This window comes from Battus philenor, unplaced genomic scaffold, assembly GCF_028537555.1.
Source record: "Battus philenor isolate CCGP_79_NKW_IND1 unplaced genomic scaffold, ilBatPhil1.0.hap1 SCAF_26, whole genome shotgun sequence".
NCBI classification, from domain to species: domain Eukaryota; kingdom Metazoa; phylum Arthropoda; class Insecta; order Lepidoptera; family Papilionidae; genus Battus; species Battus philenor.
This window is the reverse complement of record NW_027181689.1, coordinates 10,712,501-10,740,226: the sequence shown is the minus strand read 5'-3', so window position 1 is coordinate 10,740,226 and position 27,726 is coordinate 10,712,501. Positions and strand designations below refer to the sequence as shown.

The window sequence follows — 27,726 nt, the reverse complement described above, 5'->3', positions numbered from 1 at the left end:
TGCTGCATATCTCTATCTATATTTTAATATGTCATTGCCTATTGAGTCTGACGGTGTATAGAGATCCCAAACCTTGTGACCACCGTAGAAGGCGACCTCCTCGGCGTGCGTGATGAGACGGCTGTGAGCATGGCGCAGGTTGGCCTTCATCCGTGCTTCCTCACCAGCAAGAGCACCGAACCTTGGACTCAATAGCCGCAGCAACTGCCCCGTTAGGAAGATCACGACAGTCGCTATTCCTGGACCTGGTGAAGATATTTAAATTACATTCCTACTGCCTCTTATCATGTAATTTTTAACCTTAAATTAAATTAATTGAGGTTTACGATTAACTGGCATTTTCCGTCAAACAAGTGACTTAAATTGGATTCCTACCCACTAAAACCACCTCGATATTCTACGAAACTCGCAACAGCCCCTCAGTACTATACCAAGACACATCCCGGGGAAAGCTTTACCTCTTTATTTATGCGAGTAATGTGCGAAGTTTTGATACAAAAACAATAAATATTCATTTTTCTTTTTAATACATATTGCTTATTTCGTGGTATATATATATATAAAAATATATGTATGTGTGTGTGTGTGTGTGTATATATATTTATATTCAAATATACGTATATACCACGTGTATTTTTTATTTCACTTCGACATACATTTTTGACAAAAAAATTACAAAGAGATTTATTTACATAAATACTTTATTAGAAAAAAAAGTATCTAAGTAGATACATCAAATTTCTAACACTTAGGAGATCCATGACATCTCTTAAGTAATTAATTTTGATAATCATCAATGACTTTATTACAGATTGACTTTTATTTATTTATTTTCATTTTCTAGTCCTTGTATAAATTTATTTTTTAGATTTTTTCACTCTTATCCCTTCTTATGCATTGGAGGTATATCAGATGACATAATTTTACTAACCCAGGAAGATATTGCCTTTCATCTTGCTGGAGTAGCTTGCGAGGGTCAGCACGATGAGCAGCAGGTCGAAGCACGGCTTCGTCAGCGAACTGTACAGATGTGCCACCGACTGGGTGAACACGGACACATCCTCCGTCAATCTGCAGAGAAGAATCCATTATGCAACAAGAGAAGGTGACGAATGGAGACAAGAAGAGAAGAAAACGTGTTTTATATTATGTTGATTCCTTATAAAAACTCAGATATTAGGAAGCTACTTTATTTTTAGAAAACACAAATTATACACAAAACATAAATTAGCATTGACACTTAAAATGAACTTAGCAATGGTCAAGTCAAAAACGAAAGAGGCCAGGCGCCCACATTACGCCCCCCCCCCCCCCCAAGACCGTGGCTACGGTCGATAGTAGTCCTGAAGATGGGAAGGAAAACGTACATGACGTCTGCTACGCGATCTATGATTGGCACTCTGGTCTCTGGTAGCCTCATCGCTGATTATGTCGGTTGGTGTCATGCATTCGTTTGCTAAATACGCCAGTTTAAGCCGGTCGATCGTGACATTAATTGTTTTTCCCTTAACCTCTATGTCAAAGGTTTTTGTGCCCTGACGAAGCACCTTAAATGGACCTTGATACGGTGCTTCCAGAGATCGCCGTTCGGGTATTTGACACAAAAACACATGAAAGCAGTCTGCAAATGTTTTGGAATATAGAAAGGACGATGGGAACTAGTATGCCAAGAAGTTGGCCGAGGTGCTAGTTTGTTAATGTGATTTCGCAGACGGCTTGCAAAATCAGTGAGGTCTACTACCACATCTTGGGCTGCAGCAGAAAAGAACTGGCCAGGGAGCGTAAGTGGTTTGCCATAGACTAGGTTTGCTGGCGAACTTTGCAAATCCTCATGCGCTCCTAATGCAAAAAAATTTAACATTATTGGTAGTGAGGTTAAAAATATCAGAATTATTTTTTGAATAACACGATATCATTGACAATATATTAATCTCACAATGCATTACGTATACATATATAAGAAACTAGCAGAAGCTTTAAGAGTTGAAATAATCGAATCTATCTACGAAAAGCTAGATACGAAATAGCATGTCGTGACATAACTGAGAATTTCGTAACATATTTTTTCAAAAGTCGATGGAAGTACCTCTGTTACCGCGAATAGGTATCCAGGATAAAATGTTTCTCCAAGACAATATTAATCATAGCTCTACATAGCATATATATATGTATGTGTAAATGAATATAATATAGTTGTATGTTATTAATTTTACTGTAGGGGGACATGAAATTAATGTCGTTTCTGTCGACATATATTACAGAGAAACCGATTGATTTTTACCGCTCTGGTATTGATTTTGTATACTAGATGGCAAAAGGTTGTTGATAACGAAGGTGAATATATTATTGATTAGAAATAAAAACTTGTTAAAAATGTAGTCGTGTGAATTTAATTTAAGAAAGCGACATTACTTTCCGTTCCCCCTAATATATGTATGTGGTAACATTATCATAAAACAAAAAATAAAACATTCAACGGTATAGTGGTAATTATTTACATTTTGTATACATTGCAACACTGGATTAATCTGTCAAAAATAAAGATGGATTTTGAACAAATCATTTGCTTACTAAAATATTTTATCAACTGCCCAGATTAATTTAAAAATAAAATACTTGATAAAGGTTTACATTTATTGAAAATAAATAAATGTAAAATTACATTGAAGCCTATTTAAATAAACTTCTAAAGAAGGTTGCAAATTCCATGTGAAAACAGATATATGTAACACATCTATTGCATACTGTACAGGTATATATGTATATTATATCCTCATTTTGAACTATAGTATAGTATCACATATACATAGCATACAGTATGATGTAATTAAGTAATTTTTCTATAACATTTACACAACTACCTACTACATATAGCTTCATCACTCCACATTGAGTGTTCGCCAATACCTGTATAAATCAATAGAAAAGTTGTGAGAGAGTAAATAAATAGATAGGTAAATAATGACTGGTGAGTTTGGTTTACAAAGGAAGGTTTTAAGAGATCAAAATCATCACCTGTGATCAGCATTCTCTATCCTGGCATCTAAATTGGCAACTCTGTAGTAGGTTTGGTTCTTGAAGTAAAGGTCGTATGCGTGGTTGACCAGCCTCGTGCGGAAGGCCAGGGCCAGCCGGCTCTCCAGGTATCTGATCATGGAGTTGATGAAAGTCGCCGGCACCGCGATTCCGATCCACTGCACCAGCAGAGCGGTGAATCGACGCAGGTCTTTCTGGACAATGTGTTTCACTGCGAAGATATATGCTATTAGATTCTGCCTTGTGCACTTAGACATAACATTTTTTTGTTGATCGAAATATATGAAACTTGGTTTGTTGACTAATTTACATAATTGATATTATAATGTACACATGAGATATTGTTTTTTTTTCTTTTTTCATGGCTCCCGCTATTGGAGGCCTCTCGTACCCCTAATTAGTAGGGATCAGGGTCTTTGTTTACAAATAAGTTTTTCAGATTTTTCATCTTTATTCTTCACTCACTGTCATACTTCTCAATTTCTTTTATTTTTACCTTATTACATCACTAATAGATTGTTTAACCTTATGAAAAAAGAGATACTATTACTATATATCACTATTATACTGATAATTCGTTTTCACTTTGAATTATTTGGTAGTTTCACGTAGCTAAACCCAACTCGGTGAAAAGAATATATCTATTTAATGGAATCAGGCGTTACCTTGCGGAAATCCATCCTAAGTAAGAAAAGGACCAATATTTAGCGAGTGGTTTAACGGTGGCAGTTGTGTAATTCTCATTGTTTGCCGCATACAACTTTATCAGCGCGCTGGCGAGCGGTGCACTTTGTTGCACGACTACCACTGTATGTGCGGAAGTGGCTAAATATTGGTCTTTTTTCTTACTTAAGAATATATCTATCAAATTATAAATCTTTAGCGTTATTGTTCCAGAGAATTGGTGATGAGTGAGTACATTTGTAGGAATCTTTTATTTATAGATTACATCATCATCATATTACATCAGCCAATCGACGCCTATTACAAGGCTACTTCCCCCATAAATCACCACAGTGACTGGTTTCGTCCAAAGACATATATCGGAACTCTGTAGTTTCGATCGGCGTCGACAGATGGCGCTGGTTGGTCGCATAAACGTATAAAAAGAGCACAGCGCCGTAAAATCGACATTAACAAAGATGACTTCGCAACGACACGACATATAGATAGATAAAAATAGTTTTAAAGTTACCAATAGATCCCTCAAGGGAGGCGACGTATATTGAGAGGAAGGTTCTGGAGAATAAGCAGAGTGTGTGAGCTGAAAGGAGAGCCACTTCTTGGCTCCGTATGCTGGGCACCATGATCTTCGCCAGCGAGACCAACTGCCGCAAGAACTCCAAGTTCAGACCCGGAACGTGTTCCTCTGGGGCCGGTGCTTCATCAGCTTCCTCCTGGGAATTTAAGAAATCTTTATGTTTCACACGTCTTTCAATATTTTCATCACAATTTTGAGAAAATTGCGAAACAAATGGTCAAAAAACATTTGACTTACTCTGTTTGACTTGAGGTTTATTGGGCGATCTTCATACATGATATAGATTAGTCATACATTATATAAATCAAAGTTATATATATTTTTGTAAAGCAACACAAGGTCGGTTCTCGTGTACTCCCTTTTGGGGGAGGCATAGGCCTTATAGCACCTATTGGCTGACATTATGATAAGGTATTACAATTTCTTTTATTATTATTATTAGGATCTATGTTCCATAGACATTATCAATTAGCCTTTGGTTTTACATTTAGGTCTAATATTTACGATTTTTTTTCTTTATGTATTTGATTGTTACAGTGTTTACTGAGTCTCATGATCTATATTGACCACGCCCTAACAATGTTCAGTTTTTATAATTACGTTTCGTGCAACCACTGTTACCTGCTGTCACCACTAGATATTATCCTAAATTGCTACAGGCACCATTCCCCTGAAAAAACTCACAATATTTTGCTTGTTATCAGTGTCGGCGTCACCGCGACAGAGGGCGCACCGTTCTTCTCCGCATCGGCCGCAAGCTCTTCCTTCTTCCCCGCCGCCCTGCACCGGCTGGAGGGCTCCATTCTTCGCCACCTGAAAAGTACAACACTCACTTTTATTCCAGATACTGTTCACATGTGTACGTAAAATAGAATTCAAATCAAATCTCATATATTAGCCACCGTCATACCCTCGCAGGTTTTCCCCAGAGATCTTTATCAGGACAGGTTGAAAGCGGTCTGCGTTTAGCGTCTTCCAATAACATCTAATGGCAGTTTCGTCCCGTATAGCTTACTTGGTTTCGGTTGAAGTGGATGTTATTAGCCTGGGGGCTTTTACAGGCTTCATCGGAACTAAGTTCACGGAGCGGAAGGGTCCGTGAACTTAGAAATAAAACAGAAGCTGGACAGACGCATTCCAGTTGTACGATGACGTTCGTACGTAGTAAACCGCTCTACCCGAGTAGAGCTGTGTAGTGTTGATGTTGTGTATGCGGCTTGGGACGACAGCGTGGACCACAGGTGAGACAAGAATGGATCCGGATCCAACCTTGGTTCGCCCACGCTATTCGCGGTTAGAGCAACGGCTTCCTAAGAACGGGTGCTGTGGTGTAGTGGTGTGTTAGGTAGTAATGTCTTGTTCTATTGTAAATGACTTGAATTGAATGATATTAAGATATAAGAAGAGTGAGCGAATAAAAATCAACGTAGAATTTTTAAGCCAAAATTGTCCATATTTAACCAAGACGAGAGAACGTACCGACCCCATGAATGCATTTTTATGGTAACCATCTTTATCTTAGTCACACGCTTTTGGTAGAACCGACCTTATCATGAGATTCTTTGAACTTCATACAGTTTTTTGTCATCTGTTCCTTTCCTAAAATAGCACCTTTGATTTAGAACATGGTTGCACAGATTTATTAAGACTGGGGGCCACTCGGGCAAATCATGAACTGATGGCGGGCCGGCCGCCAGAAGTATAGGTAGTTAAATTGTTTTGGTTTTATTCTGGAATAGAATTGAATATTTTTAGAATGTACGAGAGTATTATTTTTACTGTCGGCGGGCCGCCAGTTTTTTTTTTTTTCTATGGCCCCCACTATTGGTAGCCTCTCGTACCCCTATTTTGTTTGGGACAGGGACTTTATTTAGAAATATTTTTTTCAGGTTTATATCTTTATTCTACACTCACTATCATTCTTCTCAATTTCTTTTATTCTTTCCTTTTATCCTTCTCAATATCTCGCAATTATTTTTTGTTCTTTCTTTCCTTCTTGCTTTCATCGCCTTCCTTTCCTCGTCTTTTTTACTCTTAGGTGGCTAGGTACAATTTCATTTCTAATTTTTGTTTTATTCTTACATTTTCTATCATTATCTTTTGATATTACAGGTTTGTTTAGATTAGACTTTTTAATACATTAGTCTTGTCTTACATTCTATTATTATTTAATAAGTTCTTTTACATGTGCATATTCTTCATTTTGGTTCAACTTTTCCTATTTGGTTTTGTTATTTTTTATTGCACCAGTATTCGACCGGCGGGCCGCGGTCTGTGCAACCATAATTTAGGATAATGCTACACGGGTTACAAACACTATGATCTTGCTTACCTATTATGGTTTTATAATACATTCATCACTATATTTTAATTATATCTTTTCAGACGTAACACGTCCACTTCTATAGATATATCATATGCCCAACAGTGGACGTGTGAATGATGATTCGTAAACTTTGGCATTGTTATGTAATTTGTTTTATGTTTGAACGTGTATAGTCATATATCACAATCTTCACCTACCAGACTACCGCAAGTCGTAAAGATATGAATAATAAATAATGTATTATTTAATTTTTACGACTAAAAGATTTTATGTTCTTTTTTTAAATAATTTTGAAAATTCGATTATCTCTTATGAATAGCTACATTAAAAGAAAGCAGTTTAATAAAACATCCTGTATCATAATATAAATTGAATACTTTTGAAGTAAACGAAATGATTTTCCCATACAGAACAGTTTATACTATAATGTCATGAATGTTTATACAAATTACAACACAGTGCAGTACCCCAGCAATAAATATTGCACATCGACCTTTGGAAAGAAACAATCGGCAAATTTCGGCTTCGTAGAGCGTTATCTCTGTTGCACGAAATACGACTAACAAAATGTCACATTGGTAGTGTGGGACAGAGATAGTGCTCTACGAAGCCGAAATTAGCCGAAATTAGTAAAAATCAAATATGGAATTAAATAAGTGTAAAGGCTTCCTAACGTTGGATTTTAACAACCCAACTGCTGTTTTCGCGCCGGCGCGAATCGCGGGGTGTACGCCGAGGAGCCGGTCTCGCACCGGCGCGAGATGACTACCGACCACCTTTTAAGAGCCAGTACGGCGCCGGCATCGCGAGATGCAATGCTTCCTTATCTGCACTGCGCTTGAATGTTCTAACTTCGTTGACGAACTATTGGTTTTTAGTAATCTTTTATAATTGTTTTTTATTGCGCCTTCAATATGAGAATGAGAAAAGATCCCGGGATCAATGGAGGGAATTTCACAGTGCCTTATTCTAATTACCTTATGGTACTAAATAACATTTGAATACTTTTAATATAAATAAAGAATAAAAAAGAAGGTTCGATTCTGACTGACTCCTATGTTCAAAATACTAAAAGTGAAGCTGTGCGAATGAAACTACAGAGTCGAAAATCTAAGATACTTTGTGTATATTGTAATAAGTTTTAAACAATATACACAAATGACACTGTGTTTATGCTGTTAATCTTTGGTAATGTTCGAAGTATGCGGCGCCCTTTCTTTAAGTTTATAACGACTATCCCTTTAACAAAAAAATTCCATATCTGTTTTATTTAAAAAAGCTTGGACGCTAACTTTGAAAGAAGAACAAAAACTGCTAGTGACGGAACGCAAAATCATGCGGAAGATCTTGGGACCAGCGAGAAATCAAGACGGATCTTGGAGGCTCCGAAAGAATGCCGAAATAGAGACTTTAGTAGCACAGCCAAATATCATTGGCGAATATAAAGCTCAACGAATCCGCTGGCTTGGTCACTTGGAGCGAATGGGATCGGATCGGAGCGTAAAGGTAGCGTACCTGGAAGAACCTCGAAGATCAGTGGGTAGACCCAGGTATCGCTGGATCGATCGCGTTGAGATAGACTTGCGCGAATTGAATATCAGCCAATGGCAGACGATGGCGCAAGATAGAGGAAAGTGGAAGTCTCTCGTTTCGGAGGCCAAGACCCACTTTGGGTCACTGAGCTAGCGGAGTAGTAGTAGTAGTAGTTTTATTTAAAAACACGGGTCCTACAAGCACTTTTCTATCTTGCGCCATAATTCGTGTAAGGTTTTGTATTTTAAATAATGTCTAAAAACAACACTGGTTAAATATAGACTTCAAAATAACTGACTAATCAGATACGTTTGTTTATATATACATAAAGATTACGTTAATTTCTCATATAAAATGTTTTGTTTCACGCGTCGCCCGATGTAGATGTTTCTCTTTCGCACCAATTCAATGCTAGGAATCGTACTGACTCATTCTCTGTTGTTGTTAGCCTCAAGGCTTTTACAGCCTTCTCGGAGTTGAGTTCACGTAACGGAAGGATTCGTGAACTTAAAAACAAAGCTGGACAAGTCTTTCGCACGTACTAAAGCGCTCTACCAGAGTAGAGCTGTGTAGTGTTGATGTGTATGCAGCTGTGGACGGCAGCGTGGACCACAGGCGAGCCAAGGATGGATCCGGATCCAAACTCGGTTCGTCTACGCTGTTCGTGATGTTAATAATATATAAATTATGAAATATATAAGATTGTATATTAGGAACCGAACCTGCGACCTGGGTTCGCAAGCCTTAGTTCTCTACCTCTGAGCTATCACTGCTTTAAAAACGTAATTTAAGGATATTATATACTGTAAAGAAATGTAGGTTACATTTATAATTTTCGTTGAACTGCGCAAGCGACCTAGGATAAACCGTCTATGTATATATGTAGAAACGATCTTTCATAAGACATGTACACATTAATGAGTCATGCTATGCGATAAAAACAAATAAACGCAACATTAAACGGAGTATAAACAAACAGCATTCGCGCAAGCCTTGTGTTTTAATACGTGTGTACATACCTTTACGGTTATTTTTACTTTTTTTTCTTTTTAATAATTCAGCCGTGACCCTACTGTTTTCAGCCAGTTGTACATATTTTTTTATTATTTAAACAAAAATTCTTGTCATTATTTTAAACGTTCAAACGATTTTATCTCTTTTTATTTACATGTCATTGAGATTAATGATAAATTACAATGAATTATATGTTTTGCAAATTTTAAATTGAAATGTCTTTAGGATTTTTGTTATACATGATTGTAGGTATATGATCTTTACAGAAGTGAATGTATAAATCATTTGTTGTTTATTATTGTACGTAATAAGGTTTCTATTTAAAAAAAATAACGTATAATATAGTAAGAAAAAACATTTTCATTTCAAATTATTATATATTGAAATGAATTAATATTTACTATCCATATTTGCAGATTTTTTACTGTCAAAAATTATTAATTAATCGCATTTAAAAAGAAAAAATAAATAAATGTAACATATATAGCGTTTAAAAAGCTTCAAATTAAATCCTTTTGCTGAAACCTGTACAGAGATGTGATTTAAAAAAAGAATGTTTATTTTTATTTGCATAACAAAGTTTTAAGACAACTTTGCTGATAGCAGACGTATCAATCATAAGTAAAATAACTCCGCAATAGTGAATAAATTAAAAAACCTTGCTAGCAAGCGGACGGTTTTTTTGCCGTCAATTTTGGCGAGGTTAAAAACATCACTGTGAAATATTATCCGCAAATAAGTACATGATAACAACTGGCAGGTTATTGAAGTCATTAAACGAAGACAATAATTTTAGAATAAAAGTCAGTGGAATTTTTTTGAAATTGTTTCTGAGAATACAACGTAAGGATACATCGAGATCTTTCTATTGTCATCATCACACAATGTATTAAGGGGACCGGAAAGTAATGTCGTTTCTCAGAAAAAATTTGCAGAAGATTTCAAAATCTCGCACCAATCGTGCTTTTTAAATCTTCTGCAAATACAATCTCTTTTTTTTTGTGCGCCATAACACGGTAATGTATATCCGGACGATTCGTTTCTCTATACATAATTATCTGTCTGTATATATATATTAGGGGGACCAGAAAGTAATGTCTTTTCTGTCGACATATTTTTACAGAACAACCGATTGATTTGTTACCACCCCGGCATTGATTTTGTATACTAAACGGCAAAAGGTTGTTGATAACGAAAGTGAATATATTGTTGATAAGAAATAAAAACTTGTTAAAAATGTAATCGTGTGAATTTAACTTAAGAAAGTTACTTTAATATACTCATGTATTAAATTAAAAAAATGTGTGTGTTATAAATGTGTATATGAGATTTCACGATTTAAACTAAACAACGCGGCATTGCAGTTAAAATTGGTACGCGGGCGTGGCCGAACTGACGACTAACGTCCTCGGGTCGAGCCCGACTGACGATCGGCCGACTTCAGTGCGACTCTTCTTTTCCGGGCGAGTATTAGAGAAACCGTTACTCAGAAATTGATAGTTTTAAGGCTTTAAAAGTTTGTTTGTAAATGAATGTCAATATTAGAACATACTGTATAAGGTACAATATGTAGATTTAGTAGGACATATAAGTTAAATATTTGAGTAATTCATACTTTATAGTTGTTGTTATTGTGGCATGTGGGTGGCTGCTTCTTATCCCTGGTCCCGTAGACTGCGCAAGCGGCTAACGCGACTCCCACGCCCACGCCCACGGCAATCGTGGGCTGCACCCTGAACGCCTGCTCCCTTATCTTGGTCAAGATGGCCGGCATGTCTATATCACTTTATCACTGTTTTAACACTTTAGTATCGTTACGTCATTTAAACGTAAAACTATGGGTCCGTACGCGACTTCGTTCGGGTCCAAATTCTTGAGGTCTATGTGACCACTGCAGTGCTCTCGGTTATTAGTTCGTCCATTTTTCTGGAAAGACAGAAAGTGATATTGTTAAAAAAGATAAAATATATTTTTTTATATATTTGAATACTTTTATACAAAGGTTATGTGATTTTATATATATATATATATATACATATTTATGTACACACATGTACATATATAAATATATATATATATATATATATATATAGTCTTGACGATTTCATTATGTTATCCATGATACATGAAAATGTATACATATATATGTGTATATATATATATATATATATTAGAGGATTGAGACTTGAGATAGCAAGTCGCGGATTCAATTCCCGGCATTCAATTTTATATAATTCACACTGCATTAATTATATAGGATTAATAATGCTCACAAATATGTTTTCAGATAATGGTTAGCAAGGTCCCTTAAATCTATAAACCATTAACACCTATAAACAATCATTCTGTATATACATAATAAACACTATATTTAATATCTAATTACAAATAAACACATACTTAAGTTATGTTAGCTTTGTCAATATAATTAACTTTAAAAAAAACACTTCACAAGTATGAACATACATAGTAATAAAACATACGATAGTTTTTAAACGTAAAAAAAAATTGTACGGAAAACTGAACATGATATGACGCAAGTAAGATATTTCGGACAGGTTAATATCTTCAAATGTCACATTTAATTTATTCATAACATCTAAAATAATTAATCCTAAAATTTAACCTGTCAAAAATAACACATAACACTTTAGATTTTTATCATGCACCTGATATATCTATGTGGTCGAACAGGCTTCATGTTAATGGTTAAAATCAAAATAAAAATATTCTTTATTCGTCGGCATTGTTGGAACAGGAAGCTACCATCAGCTCGAAAGGCAGATCTGCTGAGAGCCGACGAGAAACTCAACGGACAATAATTAGCTTCCTGAGTGAACATCAACATTTAATTCCACACATTAACATCAGTATAGTATTCTTGTATAGAATAATATACTTTTTTTTTAAATATATTTTAAAACTCTCTAGTGGCAGATCAAAAATTGTCTGTGGAATTTTATTCTACATACGTACACCTTGTATCATAAATGATTTATTTAATATTTGAACACGAAAACAAGGAGCATACATCTTATAATTTTGAATGTTTTTGCGAACAAATATATTGTCATACGTAAGGTGTGGATTCAAAATCTTGTCACGCTTGCAATAGAGAATGACTTCAAGCTAAAATAACGCCAGCACGGTGATAGAAGAAAGACATTTTGATCTCGTGAGGAAATCTTAAATGTGATACTCTTCTTTTGCAGGGGAAACTAAAGAGTTATATCGGTCTTTCAAAACTGCGGTCAAGCTGGTATTCTGGAGTGGTAACCACGAAGTGGAATTTTGAACGTCAAGATGAACAGAAGACGCTAGATGAAGACCTCTCACAACTATTAGATATCTAGGAGGTATACGTCCAGCAGAAGACGTGTTATGTTCAACAGTGGTACGGTATAATATTCAAATTTACCGATCGAGTCATTCGTTTCTTATCTCTCGTCTCTTAGTACTAATTAAAGCCGAAACTCAATCTCCGTTGTTACATAACTAAATATATATCCTATAGATATAGTTCAAGTAGCTTCCAACACCGTGAAGACTGACTAGTATCATAAACCGCAGTGTCGAGGTGGACGCGGTTTTGGTCCAGCTCTTCACGGATCACAGGGGGTTCTCTGAGTACCTCCACAGGTTCAAGCTCAAGGAGGACCCCTCGTGCTTCTGTGAACCGGGCTTGGACAAGACCGTGATCCACCTTGTGGCTCAGTGTCCCGCATTCGGAGGGCTCCGGTTCGACTCCGAGTGCCGGTCTGGTGTAAAAATCAGGGAGGAATCAATATCCTCCCTGATCAGATATGAAGATACAAAAGAATAGTTCTTCCTAATGTGTAGAAAAATAATAAACATAGTTGATAGATAAAAATAAAAATTGTAAATAAATAAGATCAATAATGTAAAATAGGGATAAAATAATAATATGATATAGATAATACAAAATAAAGAAATTGTAAAAAAAGTAATGTGGATGAATGAAAGGCGATACAGAGCGAAAGAGAAAGACAGAAGAATTGTGGTAAGAATGAAAAGAACGAAAGAGCATCATATGATGTATGAAAGAAGATAATGAAAATAAAAAAACTATGTGAAAAAATTAAATATATGTAAAAAAAGTCCCTGTCCTACACCAGATAGGTGGTACGAGAGGCTCCCAATAGCGGGGGCCCTAAAAAAAAAATAAGTACCGTAGACCAGTAGACGCGGCGATTGTATGCCCCCCACTAGTTGCATTGTATGTTATTACTTAGTATGATCAAGGTTACTTAGAGAGAAATGGAGAGGGCTATGCACGGAGCTTCATCGCGAGATCGAATCAGAAATGAGGAGATGAAGAACCAAAGTCACTGACGTGGTTCGAAGAATTTCTCGTTTCAAGTGGCAGAAAGTCCACAAAACACTTGCAACCGTTGAGTCCAGGTGCTTGAATGGTGACTTAAAAAGTATCTGGATTCGAGCAGAACAAAACTAGTCTTAACCCTTTCCACTCCAAGGCTGTTATGTAGCATCGATAAAATTTAATCGCATTATAGTATCTTGCGATTCTAGAATATGTTTCATTCTTTCGTGATTCAAACATTTTAGTAACAAAAATCTTTCCTGTTTTAAAATTTTCCGCAAAAAAAAGTATTACACCATGTCGAGTATCACTCGACAGTGGAGCTTGTGGAACAAAATCAGTGTCGAGTGACACTCGACATTGGAGTGGAAAGGGTTAATCGATGTTTGGTTCGGTCTGGTCTCGGGTTCGATGTCGAATACGATGATGACCATGTCATTTATCACAAATTAACATAAATATCTAAATTTATAGATTACTAGCTGATCCCGCAAACGTTGTTTTGCAAAAAAAAAATGATATTTTAATTTACAAATAAAAAATAAGGGTTGATCGTAGAGGGGTATGGTTGTATGTATTCTTGTATGCTGTATCATAAAAAATAAAAACAAAAAATTTCGTTAAAAAAATAAAAAAAATTTTTAAGTATGAACAACCTTTATCACTTAGGGGTATAGAAAATAGATAGTAGCCGATTCTCAGACCTACTGAATACGCATATTAAATTTGGTAAAAATCAGTCAAGCCGTTTCAGAGGAGTTCAAGTTCGAACACCGTGACACGAGAATTTTATATATTAGATATGATTGACGTTTTGCTTGAGATCAGTCATTTGCATACGGAATTATGTTTTTATAAACATCGCTAGACGTATATTCTAAAATTAGACGGACCGTTTATGTTGTATTTAAATATGTATAGAAAACTGATAGCTATAGGCAATTGAAACTTAATGTTGAGTTCGACTCTCTTATTATATTAGTGTAGTCGTGTATATTCCTAGATGGAATAGATGAGACTGCTAAACTAGAGCTGCAAAACTAGATGTTCTACAATCTAATGGCGACTGTTAAAGTCCAGGATAAAAGTCCTCCAGGTCGTAGTAGCATCAGTTGTTTAATGGAATCAGGCGTTACCTTGCGGAAGTCCATACTAAGTAAGAAAAGGACCAATATTTAGCCACTTCCGCACATGCAGTGGTAGTCGTGCAACAAAGTGCACCGCCCGCCAGCCCGCTGATAAATACGTATGCGGCAAACAATGCGAATCACACAACCGCCACCGCCAAATTACTCAACACGTGTTTCACCCCTTCACGGGGCATCTTCAGGAGTTATGTTATACCGATTAGTGCCAAACACAGAGAGAAAAAAAATATTGGTCCTTTTCTTACTTAGCATCAGTTGGTCAGACCAATGACAGAAACAGGAGGAGCATAATAAAAGACCTCCAAAAAAGAGGTTTAATTAAAAAAAAAGATAAAGGCATAACAATGCTAATGACATATGAATTTAAAAAAAAACTAATTACAAACACGTGATTCATCACAAGGAAGAAGTCGTCAACGTTATGCACGATAACGATAATTATATATTTAAGTTTACAGCCGACAATGCGAAGTTATTACGCAACATTAGCTAGTCTGCAGCCTTGGCGTTTCAACTGCTCGATTTTACCATTATCAGCCTACAAATGACACGATAGAGTTCCGATAAAGATATTAAGGGTTTTTTTTTATTAATTCTAATTTGTATCGCTAGTGTTTTTTTTTTTACAATATTTATTTCTCGCTTAAACTAAACGCAGACAGTTGGGTCAGGGTTGCCGCAATTTGATACGGATCTTTCTTCTCCCAGCTGCGAGGCACGACAGTGTTTTATGATTTTTAACATTTTTTCTTATACAATTTTCTCTTAGGGGTTAATACAGCTAAAATGTATATATATAACAATACAATTTAGAATACTCAATTACATATTAATTGCTACATTATTTTATTTCAAGTCGCTGCCCAAGCGCTACAGACCGTTAAATGCCTTGAGATTTAGGACAATATGCCAGGCAAACTCATCAAAAGATTTTGCTGTAGATTTTTTCTTGAGAAGGTCCGGTAAGTTGAACGGAGGTATATTAAGGTTTTCACATAAGGTCACGTGGTAACGTCTTTTGGATGCGAATCGGGAGCAGTGTCTGAGTAAGTGATCAAAAGTCTGTACTGTGGAGTCGTCACATGGGCAAGTCTCATTATCGATTATTATAAAACGGTGCAGGTACTGCTTGCAGTACCCGTGCCCGCTTAGTAGTTATGTGAGATGGAAAGATGTCTTTATGAGTTTTCGCAGTTTGTTTATGTCGGTGAGTTTTGAAAGGAGTCCTATGGTGTGTCGACCCTGTGCCGAGCTCTCGTATCTAGCCTGCCAAATGCGGTTGTGTTCAGCGCGGATTGCGCTTTTCACGAAACTCATTGGGAAGTAAACATAAACCGGTGTAGAGTGCATTGCGGCAGCACTCTTTGCTGCCAAGTCGGCTTCTTCGTTACCGACGACGCCTGTGTGGCTTTTGACCCAGGTAAAGTGTAATGTAGGTGAGGCGCGTGCGTGTATCAGAGTGTGAATATGAGATTTTTAGGGCATCGAAACGTTACACTTACTCGAGTATAGAACAATCTACCAGCTTCTTATTTTCTGGGGAAGTATAACAGTCTTTTCAAGGTCAAAGTGAACAGGTCTGAACCTACTAACTCCGTCTTTGACTTCGTCATTCTCCAATAGAAGATTTGGTGTTCAAAAGCGGACTGGTTAGTGATAAAAATGCGCAATCTGATGGCACAAGAGAACTGCCTATATATGTTAAAAATATTATGAAAATATATATAATTTATTTCTAGCTTAGTTGGTGGGTATAAATAACGATGCAACGAAGTTAAGAGTTGTCTAAAGATGTATTACAGCTGTCGGTTGCATATAAGATTGGAAATTGTGGTTTATGGAATTCGTGCTAAATCGAATTTGTGGTATATTGAAATTGTGTTGTATTAAAATTGTGTTGTATTGGATTTGTGCTATATTGAAATTGTGTTGTATTGAAATTGTGTTGTATTGAAATTGTGTTGAATTGAAATTGTGTTGTATTGAAATTGTGTTGTATTGAAATTGTGTTGTATTGAAATTGTGTTGTATTGAAATTGTGTTGTATTGAAATTGTGTTGTATTGAAATTGTGTTGTATTTAAATTGTGTTATATTAAAATTGTGCTGTATTGCATTTGTGCTATATTTTAATTGTGTTTTACTAAAATTAAGCTGTTTTAAAAGAGTGTTATGTAAAAATTGTGCTGTATTGAAATTGCGCTTTATTGGAATTGTGCTTGATTAAAATTGTTTTGTATTGAAATTGTGCTTTATTGAAATTGTGTTTTATTAAAATTGTGTTTTATTGAAATTGTGTTTTATTGAAATTTTGTTGGAACCAACAGAACCATAATAGTGATGTCAATAAACCTGACATGGCAAATCTTTAAAAAACTACTAACTTTTCTCTTCCATGTTTTTTTTATATTATAATTATAATTTTATCACGGAACAGCACAACCGAAATTAATTATATATTAATTTTAAAAAACAAAAGAGCTGCACGAAATATTTATAACCTTAAAGCTAGAGATTGCCTCAGAGATTTAATTTGTTTTAAAAGAAATTGGTACTCTAACTATAGCCTTTCAATACTTATTTAATGACATATTATTTATGCACACATGATAAATACAAGAAACAAAAATAATCTCTCAACGCCGAAATTTCGCCTTGTAAAAATCGACATATCCTTCATGGGTACGCATATATAATAAAATTCCACGAGATATCTTAGATCTTTCTTTTATTTAAGTGATAAAACTCTTTGTTGTTTATTTTAAAAGTTTTGTTTTAAGTTTAAAGATGCTATTGTCACCATAATCATCATATCAACAGATAAGGGAAGGTCACCCTCTAGAAAACCACAGGAGAAAATTGACCCAAATGGCCGTCAATTGCACGAACGTTGTGTGTATTTAAATTTAATTCAAGTTCATATCAAGATGAACTCATGATTATTTAATGGAATCAGGCGTTACCTCGCGGAAGTCCAACCTAAGTAAAAAAAAGGACCAATATTTTGCCACTTCCGCACATGCAGTGGTAGTCGTGCAACAAAGTGCACCGCCCGCCAGTCCGCTGATAAACTAACTCATGATTATTACAAGTGTTCCAAATTTAAAAATAAAAAAGGACTTATAAAGTACAGAGTAACGTAAAAATACCTTTAAATACACAGTCAAAAGTCGCGTGATTTTGAACGACGACAAGAGCACAATACGTAATGACGTGCAATAAACGCAATTTTTTATACGTGTCGATTCAAAGTCACGTTTTTAGATAAAATTCTACAAAAAATAAAATGGAAATTTAAAATCTTCGTGACCTCTAGCAAGGCCGATTTGTGCAATTTATAAACTGTTCATGGTCTTTTGTTAGCGAGGCATTTTCACAGAGGAAATATAAAAGACTCAGTCCGAGATAAAAGGGCGGGAATGCCGGACGACTGTCCAACGAACCAAATTGCCGAGACGCCGATATCATGATTAACATATCAACTGATAGACGCCTACTGTGGGACATATCCCGGACGCCATTTCAGCCTACCGCGTGCTCCGCAGTGTCGAGGTGGACGCGGTCTCGACCCAGTTCTTCACGGGGCACGGGAGTTCTCTGAGTACCTCCACAGATTCAAGCTCAAGGAGAACCCCTCGTGCTTCTGTGAACCGGGCGTGAACCAGACCGTGATCCACCTTGTGGCCCAGTGTCCCGCATTCGGGGGACTCCGGTTCGACTTCGAGTGCCGGTCTGGTGTGAAAATCAGTGAGAAATCAATAGCTTCCCTGATAAGAGAAGAAAAAACCAAAGAAGAGTGTCTCCTACTCTGTAGAAAAATAATAAGTATAGTATTAGATAGAAATAAAAGCTAATAAAAATGTAAGCAACAAAAATCAAAAAAATAATGCTAAACCAAGTGATATTGTAATAATCCTATATAGAAATAAAATAATAAAAATGTAAAAGAGTAACACCTACACAAGATAGGGGGTCGGATAGGCTACCAATAGCGGAGGTCATAAAAGCAAAAAAAAAAGAAAAAAACTGTGTGACATAGTCCGATGACTTCCTGCAGCCTTGACCGTTAGGCCACGTAGAAAACTTTTCCTCAATCGTCATTAGTTCCACAAGAATAAACGCACAAAAATCATTCTGGAAATCATCACACCGGAGCTCACGTCCAAGCGAAGATCAGGGTCAGACCACGTGCCTTCCGAGTAGTCCTCGCTTCAACAACTATACACCTACACGTGTATATACCCTCTAAGTCATGGATGCACAGACCGCGGCCCGCCGGTCGAATACTGGTGGCCCGCCGACAGCAAAAATAATACTCTCGTACATTCAAAAAATATTGAATTCTAATCCAGAATAAAACCCAAAAAAAAGTAATTACCTATACTTCTTTCTTGCCCGCCATCAGTTCATGATTTGCCCGAGTGGCCCCTAGTCTTAATAAGTCTGTGCAACCATGTCCTAAATCAAAGGTGCTATTTTAGGAAAGGATCAGATGACAGAAAACAGTATGAAGTTCAAAGAATCTCATGATAAGGTCGGTTCTACCAAAAGCGTGTGACAAAGATAAAGGTGGTACCATGAAAATGCATTCATCATCGTGCTTGCTTGCTTGGTTTCGGTTGTTGATGCTGTCAGCCCTAGGGCTTTTACAGCTTAATCAGAATTGAGTTCACGGAGCGAAAAAGTCCGTGAACTTAAAAATAAAACAGAAGCTGGGCAGACGTATTCTAGTTGTACGATGACGTTCGTATGTAAACCGCTCTACCAGAGTAGAGCTGTGTAGTGATGATGTTGTGTATGCGGCTTGGGACGGCAGCGTGGACCACAGGCGAGCCAATGATGGATCCAGATCCAACCTCGGTTCGTTCATGCTGTTCGCGGTTAGGAAGCGGGTGGCCGACCCCTAAGAACACATGTTGTGGTCCTTCTTTGTGCGCCAGCGAATAATTTTTAGCTCTTGGACCTCCTGTTTTGAATATTGATATATACAAACCAAAATATATAAGAAACACAAAACGAAGTCATTTTACAAATAATCAATGTATCTTGTATTTTAATAGCATCAATAAAAATCGCGACTAATTAACATTCTGCAAGTAAAGAATTCTGTTACAAATGAAAACACACATACGTACAAGCGCACAAATAAATTCTCTAACCACTATTTAATTGTACTTATTTAAAAACACTGCAAATGTTTAGTTTAGACGAGAATACTAAGTAGTTTTAGAAATATATATTGAATTAATTTTCCGCCTGGAATCTTCGAACGTTCAAAATTATTTGTACCTTGATATATAAATATTATATCACCTTCACCAATGCACTATATTAGGGTAAAAATGATCACTTTATTAAGGTGATGACGTAAAGGTTTGACTTTATACAGGGTTCTTCAACAAGGCTTGATAAGAACTTTCAGAGTTTAAATTTATGTTGTGGAATATAAATGGTGAGGATTATGCCCGAACCTAGGGAATTTCTGAAACTCCACTACAATAGACTGAAGTGGCTCCAAGAATTTCTCAAAAAGAACAGGTGAAGAAGAAAAGGTGAACAGAGGAATAAAGCAGAACACTCTTCCTCAGCTTCTGCATGGGGGTCGCAGAAAATATCATAGAAAGACAAAAGACTTAGGTTAAAACGGCCGACTAATAATAAATAATAATAACTAATAATAATGTGAATGTTAATAAATAATCAAATAATAAAACAAAATAAAATGTTGAAAGAAAGAAACTGAAGATAAAACTGTAGAAATGTACATATAAATAATCTAAGTAAAAATGTAATACATTGTAACAATAAAATATACCTAGACTGAAGTGACTGAGGATAGGATGGAAGGTGAGGAATAAAAGGAATAAAGATAAAATAAGAATGTAATAGAGCAAATATTTAATAGAATCAGGCGTTATTTTGCGGAAGTCCATCCTAAGTAAGAAAAGGACCAACATTTAGCCACTTCCGCACATGCATGCTCTGTGTTTGGCACTAATCGGTGTAACATAACTCCTGAGGATGCCCCGTTGAGGGATGAAACACGTGTTGAGTGATTTAACGGTGGCAGATGTGTAATTCGCATTGTTTGCCGCATTCGCATTTATCAGCGGGCTGGCGAGCGGTGCACTTTGTTGCACGACTACCACTGCATGTGAGGAAGTGGCTAAATATTGGTCCTTTTCTTAAATAGAGAAAAGAGACTGTAAAATAAAAAGGGAATTGAAAAAATTATTTCACGAATAAAACCCTGTTCCCGACAAAATAGTGGGTGGAAAGAAAGGTCCCCAATAGCAGCGGGCCAAAAAAAAATAAAAAAGAACAGATGAAGTAATTCATATCTTTCACAAGTGTACACTTATGATCATATTTAAAATAGTTTATATTCTTTCATTACTAAAAGTGCATAAGCTTGGTTCAACGCACAACCTTGTATATATGTATTTAGATATACAACTTTAAATGTTGGCTTAAATAAATAAAAACGTAGACATGAAATTAAAACAAAAGTTTAAAAATAACTAACCGACAGTTAAACAATATTAACGGTTTACGGTTAACCTACTTTACTAGCAAATAAACTTCACTTGTTATGCCTAAACTGAATTTATACGAAGAGAAAAAAAAATCAAGTCTCTTTGAACTATTTTCAGGGCAATCAGGGTTATTTACATCAGGGGAATGGATAGTAATGTTGTTTTTAAATTAAATTCACACGACTACATTTTTAATAAGTTTTTATTTCTAATCAACAATATATTCACTTTCGTTATCAACAACCTTTTGCCATCTAGTATATAAAATCAATGCCGGAACGGTTACAAATTAATCGGTTTTTCTGTGAAATATGTCGATAGAAACGACATTATTTTCCGGTTCTTCTGATGCATTTAATAAAAAAAATGATAAATAATTAGTTCAATCATATAAACCAGAGTTACCCAAACTTTTTTGTATCGTAGACCCCTTGCCATGTTTTTCCGTGTTGGGTAGACCCCCTACTTACCTGATATTGATTTCCTGTAAATTTCTAACTGTAGTGAAGTTTAGTGTTAAAAATTTAAAGTAAAAAAACATGTTATTTATACATTTATTATTAAATAAACAATTTTTTACTTCATAAGTACTTTTATAAATAATGTAAATGATTTGATATTATAAGATAGTATGATGTAAGTAAATAGGTACTATCAGTGTATGTGTTGAGATCCATTATCGTGGACCCCCTTTTTCATTTCATAGACCCCTAATTTTTTTTCACTGACGTAGACCCCTTGCAGGTTGTCATAGACCCCTAGTGGTCGACCAATTTGGGAATCACTGATATAAACTTAAGTTATCACGTGAATCCTTATAATGAAAAATGGGGAAACAAATCATCCTTTGTTAAAGCACTAGTTGATGTAAAGTTAATTTAAAAAAACAAAATATTTTACACAAGTATGTTCAAGTTGAACAGGAGACCAAGTTACACATGGGTTATTAACTTGTTTCGAAACAGAGGTTGGTCATGACTCGGTCAGAGGTCACGCGGAGACGGGCCAAAGGACCAAAGAGAGACAAGGACGGCAGATTTATAGGTCGCACTGACATTTCTCTCGACGCTTCCATTAAAACGCATTCAATTACCAATAAAATACATAACATAGTATATAATTTACTATAGTACAGTACCTGGAGATATATATTGCACATCGACAAATGAAAAGAGACAATCGGCTAATTTCGACTTCGTAGAGCACTATCTCTGTCCCACACTACCCATATGACGTTTTGTCAGTTGTTGTATTTCGTTCGACAGAGATAACAAAGCCGAAATTAGCCGCCTTATATTTATCGCTGGATACTGTAAAAATTTCAATGTAAACACAGATTCTAATTATAGTTGTTTACAAAATCTGTGTTTACCCTACAATAACCAAATTCGATTCGACTTTAAAAGACGTAACCACGTGACCTTATGCAAAAACCTTAATATACCTCCGTTCAACTTACCGGACCTTAGAAAAAAATCTACCTCAGAATCTTTTGACTAGTTGACCCGGCACATAGTCACACCTTAAGGCATTTAACTGTCTGTAGCGCTTGGGCAGCGACTTGAAACATAATAATGTACCAACTAATGTATAATTGAGTAAAACTTCCAAATTGTATTGTTTATATTTATACATTTTAGTTGTATTTACCCAAAAGAAAAATTATAAATAATAATAAACGTTATCGTGACTTGCAGCTGGGATAAGAAAGATCCGTATCAAATAGCGGCAACTCTCTCCCAACTGTCTGCGCTTAGTAAAAGCGTCTGCGTTTAGAAAAAAATATTGTATACATTACAATGATCAATTTTATACTTATATAGAGTAATCAGCGATAGGTGTAAGAGAGTGAATAGCTTCTTATTTTTCTTTTCAGCCGATTGACAAGGCATCAGCTTTCCCCAAAGATCTCCAAGATGACCAGTCCTGCGCTGCTCACATCCTCTAACTTCCCCCGACCTTGACTATGTCGTCGGTCCTGGTGGAGGGCTTACCCACAAGTCTACCAACTCGTGATCTCCAATCGAGAAACATTTGTGATCTTGTACAAATAGCTTATTCGTTATCAATTAATGTATAGTATATCCTATTAAAAAATGAATCGATTCATAAATATTAAATTACGTAATGATAATTGCAGACATTGTTTTTCTAGCGAATATTGCACAGAGTTTAGTAGATACTCCACACTTGCTAACTCATTTGATGTACATTTGGGAATGTTAAGATACATAGGCTGTCTAATTGTCCTATTTGGAACAACTAAGTGAACATATATATTCACTTAGTTGTTCCAAATAGGACAATTAGCCCTTTCAGACCTGAATTATTTTTTTGTATCCAATGAATCTAAAAAAAAACTCTGTAGCTAAATTGGTGTAAAATGACTAAGGAAAAAATTATGAAAAAAATCCTGTTTGTCAGGTTTTTCAGAAAAAATAGTTTTTCTTTTTGTGTACAAATGTGCACATCCGTCTTACGTAATGTTAAGACTAGTGTATAAGGGGTTTCACTGGAATTACAAAAAGTTTAATTTATAAATGTTTTTACTAGGAAATATTAATAATTTTTATAAAATTAACAAAACTAAGTGAAGTACAATACTTATAATCATTTACGAAAAATAGATTTCTACTTTGGGATAAGTAAATAATTGGCACATAGGTAAATCAGTCATTCTCCCCATTCAAGATGCATGTACCATAAGTTTACGTGTGAAATGCTAAGAAACAGTTTTTATCTTTGGTAAGACAAAGGTGAACTTTGCATTTTATACATTTAATTCTGGTTCTTTCTTTGCATCCCATCATTTTGCACCGTATCCCAAGTCACTGATCATGTGCAGGGAAATGCCCAACACCGTCTCTTGCTACATCCGCTACAGGACGAACCTCTCCTGGTCTTCTTGGAATAATTTGCGGTATTGAGAGACGGCCTAGTGGCAGTAGGCCGTCCTCTTTCACCGATGATAACTTTATTCCTCAACACCAGACCTTCAGCCAGCTGACGACGAAAGTGAAGCAACGTAAGTTGTTTATTCTTTGGTATGGTTAGCAACGCATTGTCAATTTGGTACACTCGGTATGCCTACACTACAGCCAAATCAGAAGCATGAAATATCAAGCAAAGTGTCCACTTTTTGATTCTATGAAGGTCCTGTAGTAGCTCATGCCTTGATCTAATAGGTCAACTCCCACCATTGCATGATTGTATTTCCTGACCACTTCGGGGCTTTAAACTTCAATAAATTTCTTAACTTTCTTACACCACTTGTTGACTAAGTCTTTTTCACCAATACCAACAAAATTTGAAGCAAAATGGGTAATCTTATTACCCAGCCACTTGACTACAGTTACTTCTTTGCCATAACTACTTACTTCCTGAGAAAATTCTCGAGGCTTTTTATTCATTTCTTTGTCGCTTAGTAGCGATGGATTGGCGAATCTATTGATGCGAGCTGTACATGCAGTCATTATGCCTTTTTGTTTCATAATTTGTAATAAATTATATGACGAAAAGTAGATGACAGCTCGTGGCCCTTGCTTTTTCCAATACTCTTTGTGAGATGAAAGACAATAACTGCACCGTATCCAATTTTTTTTTGTCAAATTATTATCCATTTCTCGACTAGAGCTTTGATAAAATAGAAAATCATAGCTTGCCCATGTTAACCACATAAAAAAATATTTTGAGCCCCCGTGGACAAGGTTTACCTTTTATGTACTGCTTGGCAACATGTTTCCCAGTGAAAGGAACTATCTGTTCGTCAATGCAAAGTTCTTTTCCAAGCGGTAACTCTAAACATCGATTCCTAACAGCATCTAATATTGGTCGAACTTTGTAAAATGCCGTTGTCATTTACGCCTGATGTGTACATTTGTGTACAAATATAAAAACTGTGATATATGATCCAAAAATATAATTACACACGCAAATTATGAATTACGTATGACCTTAAGAATATAACACATCAATTGATATTTTTTCAGTGCATAAATTTAGCTATTTAGTACTTATTAGAAATAAAATGATGAGCTTTTCTACACAGCTCTAATTTCGGTAAGCTACTGGTCGAAACATGTCTAAAAAATTACAAAGAATGCTAAGAGATCGCTTTAGTAGTATCAATTTTTGTAGTTTATAATGTGGACATATGAACACAAGCGTTCTCAATTTCACTTGTAGCGAAATAAATACTAAAACATTTTTTTGTATTTTATGTGTACATTTGTGTACGCCAGGTCTGAAAGGGTTAGACAGCCTATGTATCTTAACATTCCCAAATGTACATCAAGTTACAGACAAAATTCCTTCTTTATAAGATCAGCGAGAGAGATGAACAAACTAGCTCGGTACTCCGAACTAGATTTGTTTGTCTCTAACACGCATAATTTTAAACAAACTTTATCGAAGGCGTGATTTGACAGTTCTGGAGCGTGATGACAGCTTCATATTAACTTTAGTGTATTCGCTCAACTTAAAGGCAATAATGTATTTTTTATTGTTTTTTACTTTCTGCGTTTTTTATGTTTGTGTATCAATGTGCGAAAACATGTAATTGGTGTATAGTCTTTATTTAGGTTTTAATTTGTAGTTATATAAGACACTGTTTGTTTTCCAAAAAAAATAATATAAATAAATAAAATAATATATTTATGAACATCGTGTTGCGTTCACGTTCCGTATTGTTGGCCACTACAACCACGGTAATTTTATGAGAAATAAATCATTATCGCGCGTTCGTATTCAAATTTCGAACGTCGATTTGAATTCCGACGCCATTAGTGATGTGTTCGCTGCCGTTGCGTTCGTGTAAATTGTAAATACTCTATACATATGTGAATACATCTTTTATGATAGTTATTGGCTATCATGTTCCTCGCCAACGTAACATAGTATCTCACCTATGCCCTCTAATCGACTATATTTTATCGAAGTATGATCAGTTACGTTAGCATTATTGGCGGCAAATTCAAATGCTCGTTCGAATTTGAATTCGAACGCGTAGTAATTATTTAAAACATTGTATTGTCGCCGTATTGGCCAGCATTACGAAATGTTTTTTTTTTTTAATGAACGCTATTAATTATTGTTTTCTATCTGTTCCTGCGGATCTTATACCGGTAGAAGTTACTGGCCTATTGTAAACCGATAAAAAAAAATATTGTAACATATTTCAGAGTTATCACATCATACGAGTGTTGCGATAGGCGAATTAGAAAAACATTTACAACAGTTTGCTTTCAAATGTGCCCTCAAAGCGACGATACTCACATCTTGAATGACTAAAAATAAAATGAAAAATTAAAATCAAATTTTGAAGAAAAATAATCACATAAAACATCTTATATAAATATATCATGACATATATATATATATATATATATATATATATATATATATATATATATATATATATAATAAAATACAACTATCGTGATGATTCCGTCAGCTTGTCAAGCAACAGCTTTGGAAACTTCGCTTTGAATGCACAACGATTCCTGATCATCCTAAAATCTAGGGGGAGTGCGTTCCAGAGAAGAATATAACGTTTCTTTTAAAAGAGTTACCGCTGACTCACATAATTTTAAGTAAGAAAAGGACCAATATTTAGCCTCTTCCGCACATGCAGTGGTAGTGCCAAACACAGAGTGTCTCTCTGTTTGGCACTAATCGGTGTAACATAACTCCTGAAGATGCCCCGTGGAGTGGTAAAACACGTGTTGAGTGATTTGACGGTGGCGGTTGTATAATTCGCATTGTTTGCCGCATACGCATTTATCAGCGGGCTGGCAGGCGGTGCACTTTGTTGCACGACTACCACTGCATGTGCGGAAATGGCTAAATATTGGTCCTTTTCTTACTTAGGATGGACTTCCGCAAGGTAACGCCTGATTCCATTAAATATCTCATATTTTGGTGATTATAACCATATTTAAATACAATATAGTTTCGTTATATTCAGCTAATAGCCTAAAATCCTCTTGGAGTATCCGAATGCTCCGGTGCTACAAGCGACAAAACTGGTCTGCCGCTGGTGCGTCAAGCGATTCAACAACGCGATCAAACAAACTTTATTTCAAGACACAAATCTCTGTCAACTAGGCCACATATCTCCGATATATATAAGGAAGTCGTTACACCGGCGCCCTTGTGTTATTGTAGAATGAATATATTTTCCGAGTGATATTTTTTCCTTGTTATATTTCAAAGTTAGCTTAAAAACAATTGTTGTTTTCCGAGAATAATTTTCTACAATGCTGGTACTTGATTCGTTAAGTGTTTTATATAGTATCGCCTCTACTCACAACAGGATTTCAGATGGAAATCGAAGTCTTCTGCATATCACAATAACACACTGCGATATCCAATCCGCCTGGGATCGAAAATAAATCAAAAAACACAGTGACGTTCGCACTTAGGAAACAGCTCTACCAGTGTAGAGATGTGTAGTACTCCCTAATCAAAGAGAGAATCCGGATCCTTCCTCGGATCGCCCACGCAGTTCGAGATTAAAGCAGAAAGCTGCCT

The 27,726-nt window shown here is 35.8% G+C and overlaps 1 protein-coding gene across 3 annotated transcripts in view; it reads right to left on the bottom strand.

Moving 5' to 3' along the window:
- Abcd1 (ATP binding cassette subfamily D) overlaps positions 1-27,726 on the bottom strand; it is a 116,014-nt gene that overhangs the window by 11,555 nt on the left and 76,733 nt on the right. For all 3 annotated transcript variants that reach the window (XM_068768708.1, XM_068768709.1, XM_068768707.1), the window contains 6 exons: positions 10,786-11,096; positions 4,982-5,110; positions 4,232-4,433; positions 3,016-3,247; positions 932-1,071; positions 73-245 (listed from right to left, as the gene is read on the bottom strand). In XM_068768708.1, coding sequence (XP_068624809.1) covers positions 73-245; positions 932-1,071; positions 3,016-3,247; positions 4,232-4,433; positions 4,982-5,110; positions 10,786-10,944 — 1,035 coding nt within the window. In that variant the 5' untranslated portion in view covers positions 10,945-11,096. The remainder of the gene's footprint in view (positions 1-72; positions 246-931; positions 1,072-3,015; positions 3,248-4,231; positions 4,434-4,981; positions 5,111-10,785; positions 11,097-27,726) is intronic.